General features: G+C 37.0%; 1 protein-coding gene across 1 annotated transcript in view; it reads right to left on the bottom strand.

Moving 5' to 3' along the window:
• LOC106871490 (uncharacterized) overlaps nucleotides 1-15,489 on the bottom strand; it is a 56,797-nt gene that overhangs the window by 33,559 nt on the left and 7,749 nt on the right. The window contains exons 2-3 of the mRNA XM_052971006.1: nucleotides 6,194-6,784; nucleotides 467-561 (exon numbers count right to left, since the gene is read on the bottom strand). Of these exons, the coding sequence (XP_052826966.1) occupies nucleotides 467-561; nucleotides 6,194-6,784 (686 nt within the window). The remainder of the gene's footprint in view (nucleotides 1-466; nucleotides 562-6,193; nucleotides 6,785-15,489) is intronic.

Here is a 15,489-nt window from a genome sequence, read left to right on the forward strand (position 1 = left end):
GTTTTCGTGCGGGTGACACGTAAAAGCACCCACTACACTCTCTGAGTGGTTGGCGTTAGGAAGGGCATCCAGCTGTAGAAACTCTGCCAAATCAGACTGGAGCCTGGTGTTGCCATCCGGTTTCACCAGTCCTCAGTCAAATCGTCCAACCCATGCTAGCATGGAAAGCGGACGTTAAACGATGATGATGATGATGATGATGATGTCCAGCAGAGAGAGAGAGAGAGAGAGAGAGAGAGAGAGAAAGAGAGAGAGAGAGAGAGAGAGTGTTTGTGCATGCATGATAACAAGGTATATAAACCCCAGATGTTTTACAATAACAATACAGAGTCAGTATAAGTTCTTATAACAAACAGACCAAGGTTCTAGTCAAGAGATCCTTATCTTTGGGTGAAGAAGAGAAATGTGTTAGCTAAGAGTTTTTAAACATTTTAGAACATGCGTGTGTGTAAAGCAGTCAACTTACTTGCGGGTGATTTTCCTTCCCCAGAAGTTATTGACAAATACCACATCTGGATGATAGATTCGATAATCATGTGGTTTCTTGAAAAATTGTGGTACCTGGAAATTAAAAGACAATTTAGTTACACAAGGGTACTCAATAGCTTAGAGTGTTCGGACCTAATTAGATTAATAATGATAACTTTGCAAACTGTTTCCTCATCTTGGAAGTATTGGACATGATTCTGTTGAAATTCTCTCCTTTCTTCATCAGCTCGAGGTTCTGAGCTTGGAATCATTATTTTACCAACTGGATCTGAAATTCTGCCAACTGGCATCCAAGTTTGATCCCTAGTTCCAGAACAATCATGTAATCCATATAAAGAGAGGTTGGTTGGTCAGTTGGTTTATTACGTGTTGTTATTGTTCATTCAGTAACATGTAGCTGAAATTCAAATTAAGACTATTGTAATACCACTATGAATGGCTTAAAACCTTGAAAAAGCTAGTTGGCAAGGCAAGTATTTTTCATTGATTAAAAACAAAACAGTTTATAACAATAACTCTCGTAAATTTTCAATATTGTACAGTAAAAAAGCAGCGAGCTAGCAGAAAAGTTAGTGTGCCGGACGAAATGCTTAGCGGTATTTCGTCTGTCTTTACATTCTGAGTTCAAATTCTGCCGAGGTCAACTTTGCCTTTCATTCTTTCGGGGTTCATAAATTAAGTACCAGTTGTGTACTGGGATTGATCTAATCAACTGGCTCTCTCCCTCAGTCCCATTGAAACTTCAAGACTTCTTAAGGCAACTGGAAATCCCATGCAAGATTGATGTCTTGCAAAAAGCAGCTTAATTGGGTACAGCACACATCTTAAGGGAAGTATTATCTGTCTGAGGTTCTTGTTGTGACTTGACAGATGACTAAAGACTCCGGTGCACTTTTACCTACACTGTGTTAGAAAGGAATAATAATAATGATTTTAAATTTTGGCACAAGGCCAGCAATATTGGGGGAGGGGTAAGTCAATTATATTGACCCAGTGATCAACTTGGACTTAGTTTATTGACTCCAAAAGGATGAAAGGCAAAGTCAACCTCAGTGGAATTTGAACTCAGAATGTGAAGACAGACAAAATACTCAAAGCATTTTGCTTGATATACTAATAGTTCTGCCAGCTTACCACCTCAACCTTTTAGCATTCAAATTCTTCTTTCAAATGTAATGTCTTTTCATTCACATTGTTTTTAATTATTTGTGGATTATTTTGTAGCTTTGAAATTCTGATGATGTAATTGTATATTTTTAGAATAGCATTGAAGAGTATGTGATAGGTTGGATCTGGTTAGTTAGAACATAAAACAGATAGCATATTTGGGCCAGACATGGCCAGGTTAAATGCTAAAGGGTTAATAATAATAATAATAATAATCCTTCCATCTATAGGCACAACACCAGCAATTTTAGGGGTGGGGGCTAGTAAATTTCATCGATGTGGCATGGGGAAAGCACCTTTCAAGTGTTGGGCCTCACGGGGGCAATGTTGAATGACTGAGACCTTTGGCATTATGTTGTGCTTGAGAAGAAGACCCATCAAGCCAAGTGAAATCACAGTTGAGGTGGATACCGGTGTCATGTAAAAGCACCCATTACATTCTTGGAGTGGTTGGCCTTAGGAAGGGCATCCAGCTGTAGAAAACCATGCTGGAGTCTAGTGCAGCTTTCCAGCCTTTGTAAAACTGTCCACTCCATAGCAGCATGGACAACGGATGTTAATTGATGATGATGACCCCAATAGGATGAACGGCAAAGTCAGTCTCTGTGGAATTTGATCTCAGGAAGTAAAGAAAATAGAAATGCTGTTCAGCATTTTGTTTGTCGTGGTAACAAATCTATTAGCTTGCTGCGTTGACAATAATAAGGGGGTCATCACCGTTTTTGTTTTCCAGTGAACTACAAAAAAAAAAAGCATTTTTAACAGCCATTAGGCATTTACCCAACAGCTCAATTATACAATATATGTATGTGTACAACTGGTGATTTACTTAGACCTATCATAAGCTGAAGGACTCATGAAGCCAGAGTTTAACCTGATTTTCACAGCATATAAATGAGGGAAGCACCAATCTGTTGTTGCAGAGTTAAATTTCCAGTTATTGCTAGAATTTATTGACTGCAGCAGAGTAGACTGGACTGCCTTGGTCTTGGAATCAAAACTATGACCTGATGATTGTGATTGCAACATCTTAACCACTACTAAACCATGTGCTTTCACATTTTTAGTAGTACAAAAAGAAAGAAAAAGAAAAAAAAAAAAACCTAACCCCACACAGAATCTAAAGAATTTGGTGCTCCTCTGTGTGGCTGCAAAAATTACTGATTTTTTTTTTTATGCTGCAGAAATAAGAGGAATCTGACATTTAAGGATTATCACTCAGAAGTGAAATTTTCTCTCTCTCTCTCTCTCAGATGATGGAAACATCAGATCTCCCATCTCCACTCCCTTGCCATACAAACTTATCAAAAATCACCATGTATTGCAGAGAATGAGGTGATGTACTGACTGGTGATAATGAAAGAAAGCAAAGAAAAAACAAAAAAAAAGCAGAAAAGATCTCAGATTAATAGTTATATTCAATAACAAGCATGATCATTGGTAGAACCCAAGTTTGTATTTAAGAGTAGTGGAAAAATAAAATAAAAAAAGAACCCTGATAACCAAACCTTGCTCAATGAATATTTCATCAGAAATAAAATGTTAATTTCTATTGTTTCTTAAAAAAAAAAAAAAAAATTTTTTTTTTCTCTCTCAATATTATGGAAAATTTTGTCTTTTTACATACACACACAGTCATCATTTTAATGCCTACTTTTCCATGCTTGCATGGATCAGACAGTTCACTGAGGTAGATTTTCTATGGCCTTTCCTGTTTCCAAACAAAGTAGTATTTCCTCATGGCCAGACATGCTTTTATGGAAGATTAGTGATTAAAACTCCTTGTGTGATGTCAATAAAAAAAGTAACACAAACACACACATTATATCTATATATAGACATAGTAGGTGATATTATAGATTTAGAAACATATGCTTGTTGCTGGTACTACATCAAAAGCATTGGTGCTGGTGCCACATAAAAAGCACCCAGCACACTCTGTAAAGTGGTTGGCATTAAGAAGGGCATCCAGCTGTAGAAATCATGCCAGAACAGACAATGGAGTTGGTAGTAGCTCCAGTCAAACCGTCCAACCCAAGCCTGCATAGAAAACGGATTTTAAATGAAGAGGACGAGGAGGAAGAGGATAATACATACACATACATGCACAACTCGATCAGCTCAGGGCTGTAGAAGATGATATATGCACATAGCTGTACATAGTGGAACTTAACTTCTTAACCACACACCCACGTCTGTGCTTTTATGTATCTGATTTACATCTATTTTCCAAGGCTTCCATGGATGGGATGACATAATTTTCTGAAGCTAGTCTTTTTATAGCCAGATGCCCTTTCTATGGTTAATCACTCAACCACAGCGTAGGAAGTAAAACTATTTTTGCTCATTTTGTCAGTCAACTAGAACAGTGCTTTGCAACCTTTTTCCATTTGCAGTACATTTATATTATTTTCAAAATTCGGCTGCACGCCAGAACTAAAAATATAACTAACAGTATAAAGAAAAAAATTATATTGAGGTTACACTGTGACACACCTAGCATCATCTTGTGGAACACCAGTGTACTGCAGCATACTGGTTGTGGAGCACTGAACTAGAACAGATAGAAGTATAACATAAAGGCTGAATATTTACCTGGGTTTGAACTGATGTCTTATTGATACCTTAACCTTACAATCACACACACACTATTCTACACCCTTCCAGAATCCTGCATGACTCGGTTGATCTGGCTTTTGGGCATTTCTTTTTACAGTGATATGTTCTATCTATATATATATATCTTTCCGAGCAACACCACCTCTGCCCTTGTTTACCACAGAATTACATTCATCTCTACCCACATCTGTTATTCTCCTCTTAGACACTTATGAAATTAACCCCCTCTCCCTCCTGATCCATTGTCTGTATTTTTCTCTTATACTTACCTCCTTGTACTGGAGAGCTCTATTTGGCATTTTGTCACCCCCATCTTTATCTTCTTCCCAGTCACTCCCATCCTTACATAATCAAGGGTAACCACATATTTTCCTGATAGCAAGACATGTGTGCTTCTCCCACTATTCTACTCCAGCCTCTCAACACCTGACATAAAGCTACCTTCCCTTCTCAAATACACTCCAAAGGACTTTAATCAGTTTATATTATTGTATGTTACTTTGCAACATCACTAGTGCCATGAAAAAAGCACCCAGTACACACTGTAAAGTGGTTGGCATTAAGGAGGACATCCAGCCGTAGAAAGTATGTCAAAACTAACGTTGGAGCAGCCCTGTGGCCATTGGATCTTGTCAAACCGTCCAACCTATGCCAGCATGGAAAGTGAACTTATGATGACATTGATGATATGAATGAAATAAAAACTATTGACATTACAAATATTTTCCCACTAAAAGGAGAAATAATGCAAAACAGTTTAACAATAATTACAAATAATTTTTTTTTTTTATTGTGTACATTTAATTCTAAAAATACTTGTAGAAATCACCTTGAGATTATCATTATTTGCAGAACCATCCCATAAAAGGCCAGTTTGGGAATATGTAACACTATAATGACAGATGTAAAACAGTAAATTACAAGTAGTGAATTAATTAATTGCTTTGCAAAGCAGAATTAAGTCAATTGAGTGTAATATGGCTGCATGATTAACAAATCTACCTCACAATTATAGAGTTTTAACATCAATCACACTGAGTGGAACTGTGGTTACCCCAAACATTCATCATCATTTACTATCCACTTTTCATACTGGCATGGGTCAGATGAGATTTGTTGAGGCAGACTTATTTTACAGCTGGATGCCCTTCCTGTTGTCAACCCTCACCGGTTCCCAAGCAAGATAATATTTTCCCATGGCCAGGTATGTTTTGCATGAAAGACTGGAAATTAACCCCATGATGACGGTTTTTTTTATCAGGCAACTAGGTTACACTGATAGTAATCATCTTGAATGAGATCAACAATTAGTGTACGACAACGGTTCATGCGTATATTTATGTCAACCGCTTTAAAGCATGTACTGTTTATTTATGTAAGCTGTCACCATTGGTGTAGCTGGATGCGACTGTAAATTCTGCGAAGAACCAGAAGAATTTGCTGAACACATACGAATTTGATAGGAAGCCATAGTGGAAATGGTGGTGTAACCACCAAAACTGCTGCTTTTATACTATTATGGTGATGAAGTCTCGAACCGAGTTGAAAATATTTACATGAAGAATCTAACAAACCTATCAGATTCCTTGAAATTTGCACAGTGACCTCTATTATCGATTCCGTGTGTGATAGCAGATATACAAACAAGTACAAAACCACAGCAGATAGGGCTATGTATATTTTCATCATCTGATACAAAATGAGTACACAGTGCACATAAATTTATGTCAACCAATGTTATGGGGTTAACAAACTTACTTGTATGATGACAAGGATATTTGTTTACAATCATTACAAGATGTCAAGACAAGGGAACACACACACAAAATTGCCACTTTACTATTGTAGAAAACAGAACTGATGAGAGAGAAAACATCATAAGAATTCAGTAAAGTTTTGCAGCCAGGCAAATACTTACAATTGTTATTAATTTTTCTTTCATTAAAATCAACTGTTCCTCAGATGGTCCACCAGTATTTTGTTTTTTGGGGGGTGTCTTATTTGCATTGCTTGGACTTCTGGTGAAGAGGTCAACTGAAGAGTTAACTACTGCATTATCAATTGCTGGCTTTAAAGGACAGAGACAACTTCCTTTATTCAATGCCATAGTTTGTTTCGGTGTGTTAGAAAATGGAAAAGCCATCATTAGGTAAGAAGTTTTAGAGCTAGGCAATGATTGCACAAAATTATTTTTAGTCGGCGACACCATTTGTTCAGCCGATGAAAGCTGCGAAGGAAATATACATTTATAGTCTTTGGGAATAAATACATTTGAGGAATATTGGCTAAAGTTGGATATATCAATTAAGCTATTGTTGAAAGGCTCCACATACACTGAAAGACTGTAGTTGGATTTTAATTCAGATAGAGGCAAACTCTCAGTTTTGTTGCTTAAATAAAATCCTGATGCTGGCTTTTTCTTTCTCTTATTACTCTTTTTAATGCCATCAGCATAAAATTCATTGTAGAAACTTTCTTCTATAAACTTCGTGTTTCTCCAATTTAAAAGCTGCAAAAATAAATTTAAAAAGTGTTACGAATAAAATCTATTAATTTTTTTTGTTTTTTTTGTAACGGAAATCAACAATCAAAATAACATTAAATTTTCTACTCCTCATGACAAGTTCCCTGCCCACTTTTTGTTGGGTTTTACTAATCAAAATAATTTCTAAACTGAAGAAGTAAACATTCCAAGAATAGTTGCACTTTACACAAATATGGGAAGAAGTAGTGAAGACTGATCTCAGGACACCGACCTTTATGATGATGATGATCATCATCATCATTTTAACTACTATTTTTCCATGCTTGCATGGGTTAGACTGAGTTTATTGTGGAGGGTTTTCTACAGCTGGATGTTCTTCCTATTGTCAAACTTCACATATTTCCAAGTAAGGCAAAATATTTCCCCATGGCCAGCATGTTTTCACAGAATATTGGAAATGACTGACAGCCATTTACAACAATCATGTGATGTCAAGACAAGGAGACACAAACACACACACACACACACACAATGGGCTTTTTTCAGTGTCTGTCTACTGAATCCACTCACAAAGTTTTGGTTAGCATGGGGCTATAGTAGAAGACACCTACCCAAGGCGCCACACAATGGGACTGAACCCATGATTGCTAGTGACTGCAAAAAGTGCCAAGATGATATACTTGAACAGACCCAAACAATTAATGCCAATATGGAAAAAAAAAAAAGTATGAATATAAATGATGTTGTTATCAGAAGTAGAAGTTAAAAATGTATATAGAATTTATTTTTGGAAGACATCAAAATTAAATGAATTAGATTTAACATAGAATCTCTAAAATATGATTTATTTATAAAATCAATTTCCCCTCAAACCATCCCAAAGCGACACAGCAGTTATGACCTAGTTAGCAACAAAAATATTTAATTAAATGACACCTAAATTACCAAGCTGTGCTACCATGGAATGTTGATATTAACCAAACTCTGACATACATTAATGTATGCAGTGAGTGTGAGATAGTGTAATTGGCAAGGACTAATGTATTTGGTTTAATCTATTCAGTGATGCCAGAAAAAGCAGAAAACAATGGCTAAGATTTTACTATTTCAGTGGTGGAATGAGTACAATTAATAGACAGATTAGCAAATTGCACTTGATGCTCCTTGCATTAAATGTGTTAATATTACCTTAACTATTGTTTTTTTTTGGAGATATTCCTAAGTAATTTTTCTTAGTGATTGTAAAAAAGAAAGAAAAGAAAAATGCTAATTTCCATGCCCCCATAATATTCCACATTTATATAAGGAACAATGTTTTACAATTACTAAGTGAATTTTTTGTCACTACTCTGGCAAAGTCTATGCATTGTTGAAGAGGTGTAATATGTCTGAAACATGTCTGAGTTGTTTCCCATATTTTATTTAAATTATTTCAGCCAGGAAGAAAGACAGTGTCCAGGATTTTACAGAGTCTCTGAGACTGGGGAGAGGGAGAGGGAGAGAAGGAGGAAAGTATCTTCAAACTGATCCAAATGTTTGCAATACAGTGGGCTCTGTTAAACATGCATCCAAGATGCCAGGTGGTTGCGTTAAACTGGGCAATGGATCAAGCCTACCACCTAAGCAGGCTATGGTAGGATTTGATCGCAGAACACACACTGCAAGGTCCAATGTTTTCATGGGTCCACTAATCCATTGCCTAGGTTTTCTGAAGTTCTACATCAGTGGTTCCCAAACTTTTTTGGGCTGCTGCCCCCTTGACACCCAGGCCCCATTCCTAACACCTCCATCCCAACTAACCATCACAAACATAGACCTGTTTCTGAAGCAAATTCAAAGCAACTATATTTCACAAATAAAACTTAACCTAATGAACCCATTATTTTGTTGTTTTTACATGAATCGCCCTGATTTTTACATGAATTGCTACCCCATTATAACCCCACTTCAACGCCCCCTTCGAACTTTCCACCACCCCAGGGGAGCAATACCACCCACTTTGGGAACCACTGCTCTACATTGAATAAATAAATTAACATACAGGTGCAGGCATGGCTGTGTGGTTAAGAAGCTTTGCAACCATATGGTTTTGGGTTCAGTCTCATTGCATGGCACCTTTGGCAAATACCTTCTGTAACTCTGGGTCAATCAATGCTTTGTGAGTGAATTTGGTAGACAGAAACTATGTGAAAGACTGTCGTATATGTGTAGGTATGAGCGTGTACATGTACCTTTCTTTGTCCTACCCCACTTGACAACTGGTGTTGGTTTGTTTACATCCCTGTAATTTAGTGGTTTGGCAAATGAGACTGACAAAATAAATACTAAACTTTAAAAAATAAGTACTGGGTTTTGATTTGTTCAGCTAAAATCCTTGAAGGTGGTACCCCAGCATGGCCACAGTCCAATTAATTAAACAAGATGAAAGATATCAATCTTATGTGCTTTTGTTTTTGATTTTAGGCCATATCAACTTGTATGTGGACGAGGTGGATAAGGTGGTGAAGCATGATCTTCGAATATTGGACCTCACAGACGCAATGACAAGTGACCGAGACCCTTGGTGATATGCTGTGCTTGAGATGACTCATCAAGCCAAGTGAAATCGAAGATGTTGCCGAGGTCATGTAACTGGCACCCGTGCTGGTGGCATGTATAAAGCACCCATTACACTCTAAGAGTAGTTGGTGTTAGGAAGGGCATCCAGCCATAGAAACCATGCCAAACCAGACTGGAACTCAGTGCAGCTCTCCAGCTTACCAGTTCCAGTCAAACAGTCTAACCTATGCCAGCATGGAAAGCAGACACTAAATGATGATGATGATGATGTACATGTGTAAGAGAGAGAGAGAGGGGGGGAGAGAGAGAGAGAGAGAGAGAGAGAGAGAGAGAGAGAGAGAGAGAGAGTGTGTGTGCATGTGCATCTGTTTACATTTGCACTTCTGTGAAAACCATAAGTTACAAGTGGCGAAGTACTATTTTTCATGTCAACAAATTGTCTGCTGGTTTCGTGCCTTTGAAAATGTGTGATGTAAGAGATACTTAACTTGAAAAACAAGTAAGGGTAAGTGACAGGAAGGGCATCTGGTTGTAAGAAAATGTCATAATATTAGTTAACTCTTATAACTAAAACGGATAAAAATGGATGGATTCTATTATTCAAATCTAGTGGCTCCTGTTTTATTCCATTGTAACATAGAATGTGACAAGGCCAGCTCTTTGAAATATGGGTACAACTTATTTTTACAAGTTGAGTAGAATGGAATAACATAAAATAAAGTGTTATGCTTAACCATTTAGTTTTCAAATTATTTTGTCAAGTGTAATGCTTATCATTCATGTTGATTTAAATTAATCATGCATTATCATGTAGCTTCAAAATTTCAAAGTTGAGATTGTTTATTTTTAGCATGGCGTTGTAGGTTAGGTGTGAGAAGCTGGATCCAGTCAATTTGAATGTAAAACAGGTAGAATATTTTGGGCCGGATATGGCTGTTTTTTTTTTTTTTTTTTTTTTTTTTTTTTTCTTCTTATTTTTTTAAGCATTCACTCGTTACAAGGTCCTTAGACCACTGAAAACGTAAGAGCTACTAGAATAAAATGGGCGCTAGACAGAAGTCAATAGGTGACGATGTACATTAGACTTAAAGGACAGGAGGTTATATTGAAGAGGAAAACAAGACTGTGGAAGGGAATTCCAAAGTTCAGAGATGTGAGGGAAGAAACTGGTACTGTAAAGTGCTTTACGACACTTGGGAGGTTGCACAGTATACTGATGAGAAATGGATGCAAGTCTAATTGATCACTGATAAGTTCTTAAACTAGAAACCAGAGAAGAGAGCTCAGCTGAACAATGTCCATGAAAATGCTTATAGAAAAGAGACAAGAAAGCCACATGACAACGATAAGAGAGTGAATCCAATTTAGAAGAAAGATCAGGACCAATAGCATTACAAATACGGTATTGAATGTGGTCCAACAGAGTTAAGCAATCCGCAGGGGCACCTGCCCATATGTGACAACAGTAGTCAATGCAGGGGCGAATGGTGGACTTGTAAGAAGTTTTTGCAAGACGAAAAGATGTTTAAAAGAGTAGAGTGAGTACTTCCAGCTATGCATTACAAAATGACATTCCAATAAACAATAGTAAGAAAAGAAAGAGAATTTCAAAATCCACTCATCATCATCGTCGTCATTGTTTAACATCTGCTTTCCATGCTAGCATGGGTTGGACGGTTTGACTGAAAACTGGAGGTCTGGGAGGCTGCACTAGGCTTCAATCTGATTTGGCAAGGTTTCTACAGCTGGATGCCCTTCCTAACACCAACCACTTGACAAAGAGTGTAATGGGTGGCTTTTACGTGCCACTGGCATGGGTGCCAGTCATGTGACACTGGCATTGGCCATGCTTGAATGGTGTTTTTCATGTGTCACCGGCATGGATGCCAGTCAGGTGGCACTGGCATCAGCCACGCTCGAATGGTGCTTTTTACGTGCCAATCAGGCGGCACTGGCATCAGCCATGCTTGAATGGGGCACTTTATGTGCCACCAGCACGGGTGCCAGTCAGGTGGCACTGGCATCAACTACACTCGAATGGTGCTTTTTACGTGCCACCTCTCTATCAATGGATATTAAATACAATGGTAAAAGAATTTATGGTTGTCTTTAAATGAAATGAAAAAGAAAAAACAATAATAGAGAACAGTAAAAATGTAAATTTTAAGCAATGACTAGTTTCTATTTTTGTTACCCTTTCAGCAATTTTTTCTTAGATTAGCTTACGAGGTGGTATCAAAAAATTCCCAGAGTGGCTTTGTGGTAAGTAGCTTGCTTACCAACCACATGCTTCCGGGTTCAGTCCCACTGCGTGGCACCTTGGGCAAGTGTCTCCTACTATAGCCTCGGGCTGACCAAAGCCTTGTGAGTGGATTTGGTAGACGGAAACCGAAAGAAGCCTGTCATATATATGTGTATATATATATGTATGTGTGTGTATATGTTTGTGTGTCTGTGTTTGTTCCCCCAACATTGCTTGACAACCGATGCTGGTGTGTTTACGTCCCTGTAACTTAGTGATTCGGCAAAAAGAGACCGATAGAATAAGTACTAGGCTTACAAAGAATAAGTCCTGGGGTCGATTTGCTCGACTAAAGGCGGTGCTCCAGCATGGCTGCAGTCAAATGACTGAAACAGGTAAAAAGAGTCAAAAAGTTCCCATGGTTGTGTGCACAGTGAAAGCTACCAGAGACCTTCCTGAGGCAGAGTGCTGAGTAACATTGCTGTGTTTACATTGCAAGTTGAGAAATTTGTGTTTTTGTGATCATGTGTATGCTGTAGTCTGTGGTTTTTGTCATGGACAAGAAGTTGGAACCAAGAGCCACAAGTTTAGCTGAACAAACTGACCCCCAGGACTTATTTTCTAAAAAAATCTGATACTTATTCTATCATTCTTTTTTTTGCTTAACTGTTAAATTACATGGAATGTAAACAAACCAACACTCATCAAGAGGTGGAAAGTGTGTGTGGGAGGGGCAACACAAATATATATGACAGGTTTCCATACAGTCGTCTCTGTCAACCAAATTTACTTGCAAGACATTAGGAGACACTCGCCCAAGGTACAGTGGTTACAAGGTGAGCTTCTTAATCACACAGCCATGTCTGTGCCTGTTTATCCATAATGAGAAATAATTTACTAATTCAATGGGAACAAATTACAGTTTATCTCTCATCCTACAAAAAGGACAGCTTCTCTGATTCTGTCTGCAACAAGCCTATCATTTTCACAAAACAGTAGTTAACAACCATCTCAAGTTTTCCTTTCTTCTCAGTCTCCATCAGTCCAGCTTTCATAAAAATCACATCTAAGGGCTTGCTCTTGATGTCTTATTAGTGGTCTTTTGCCCCCGAGAAGTTCAACATAAGACAGAAATGTCATTGCATTTGTCATCAGTAAAGTATTTGACTGAGCCTAACATAAAAATCTCCCAGATAAGTTAGCTGTCTATGGGTTTCATCAATACATCATCTCTTCCTGTCAAGATCGCACACTCTGATGTGCCCCAAGATTTGGTTATGCCCCCAACACTCTTCCTCCTATAGCTGCATCACCTCTAGCACTCCTAAGTATGATACCACTCTGCTAGAAGCTTCCATGAACAGAGAACTCAAAAATAGCATTTGCCAGTGAAGGCACGACACTGATCTTCTTCAGCACAAAGACAAAATCCTTGCTTATATCTTCTAGCACACCCACTTTAACCCTTTAGTGTTCAGATTACTCTGTTAAATGTAATACTTTTTCACTCAAATTGTTTTTAATTAATCATGCATTATCTTACAGCTTTGAGATTTCAATGATGTGATGGTTTATTTTTAGAATGTCAATGTAGGTTAAGTGTGAGAAGCTAGATATCGCCAGTTTGAATATGTCGTAGAATATTTGGGCCGGATATGGCTGGTTTAAACACTAAAGGGTTAATTTTAAACTACAACACAAAACCTTCAAAGTAGCTTGCTAGAAATACCAGTCCTCAAAATCTCTCATTCATCACAAAGACTAACTAGCTTTACAAATCAGAGCCAGGAACTACTTTGAATCCAATCAGTTGCTTATTCCCTAGAAAGCAAAACTGAGATATTAAGACCTATATCGGAGCAGGCCTTGCTGCCCGATACTCAAACATTCCTAGATAACACACATCTAAAACAAAGGTGTTCAGCCAATTAGCTGAAACTCATTCACCAACACATTCATCTAGCTTACAGATTTGCTGTTTCCTTATTTCGCCTATTCTACTATTGCTACTACAATGGCCACTGTTCCATGGAAACAGCCAACCACTTTCATCTAAGCCCACATGTCTCTCATCACTCTACTGTGTCTTCCCATTTATCAAGCTCTGAACAAACCCCAGTACTCTTTCCTTCCTTTGACGTTCAACTGTTCCTACCCACTCACTAAAAAAGACAAAAATTACCTAAGAAAAAAAAAATTACAAGTAAAAAAAAAAAAGGCATGTTTGTATGGTTAAGAAGCTTGCTTTGGGTTCAGTCCCACTGTGTGGCACCTTGGACTCTGTCTTCAGCTATAGACCCAGGCTGAACCAATGCCTTGTAAGTGAACTTGGGAGACAGAAATTGTGGGGAAGCCCTTTATATATATGTACATATATATATGTGTGTGTGTGTGTGTGTTGGTATTTGTCCTTCACCACTGTTTGACAGCCTGTGATGGTTTGTTTACATCCCCATAACTTTGTGGTCGTTTGGTAAAAGAGACTGACACAATAACTACTGATTAAAAAAAAAAAAAAACCCAATAAGCAGTGGGGTTAATTTGTTCAACTAAACCCTCCAAGGTGATACCCCAGCATGGCCACAGTCTAATCATAGATAAAAGATAAAATTTTAACATACAGCCTAAAAGTGGGTTGAAGAGAGAATGTGGTGGAGGAAAATACTTTAAAAAAAAGACAATACAAATAAATAAATAAAAAAAACCTGTTTATAGCAACAAACAGAAAATAATTTAAAGTTTTTTAGGTCAAGAACTGCTCTTTTCAGTTGATGCATTTGAGAGGAAAGTTATGATCAGGATTTAAATGACCAAAACGTAGCAACTACTACGGTGTATTTATTTGCTTTTGTTAATCATTATGAGAATTACCAAAAAACTAGGCCAGTATGATGTCATAGTGACGTAGTCAGAAAATCTAATTATATATTCTATTGCTGTTGTCAGTGGAGTTTTATTTCAATAGAAAATATTTTTAAACAAACTTACGGCTTCTTTTGTGACATAGACTGTATTTTTGTTTAGAGGGAGATTTTTAAAGGTAATGTCTATTTTTATTGATGCAATTTACTAAAGACGGTGAGACTTGGAGCACTCCCTATATGATATTCAGATAAAAACGAGAGGAAGTAGTTACATATCTATTTATATTTTGAAGAATCTATGAGAATCGTTTGGCATTTAACTGTTTAGACACATACTGAATCATCATCAGAGACAAAGGAATGCAAACAAGATAAGGATTAGATTCAATAAAAGTGTGAGAAAGCAGATTTAAAGTGAAAAAATATGTTAATATGTTAAAAGCAAATACAAATTATACAAAAAGTTTGGGAACATTTTTAGTTTTAAATAAAAACATATCCTAAAAAAAAAAAATGGAAGTAATATTTGTAAAGACTAAAATAAAAATCTATTGTGGAAAAATGATTTTATGTGTAAGTACCAAAGAAACGATTGTAAACATGTGAGTAAGGTAAGAATCTATTGTTAGATTGAGATTATATTGGTAAGAAAGAATCTTATGTTGAAATGGAACTTGAAGAAAAGATCTTTTGTACAAATTGGATTTTATTTTGTAAGGACTATTATAAGAAAATGGGATTATTTGTAAGGCACCAAGGTGAGGAGCTGGCAGAATTGTTAGCAGGCCAGACAAAATGCTTAGCAATATTTTGTCCATCTTTGCGTTCTGAGTTCACATTGCTTTTAATCTCTTCGACATCGATAAAATAAGTGCTAGTTACACACCGGGGTTGATGTATATATATATATATATATATATATATATATATATATATATATATATATACACACACACACACACACACACACACACACACATATATATATACAAACATACAGACAAATATATATACATATGTATGTATATATATATATATGCATATATATATGTATATATATATAT

This window comes from Octopus bimaculoides, chromosome 1 (assembly GCF_001194135.2).
Source record: "Octopus bimaculoides isolate UCB-OBI-ISO-001 chromosome 1, ASM119413v2, whole genome shotgun sequence".
Lineage (NCBI taxonomy): Eukaryota > Metazoa > Mollusca > Cephalopoda > Octopoda > Octopodidae > Octopus > Octopus bimaculoides.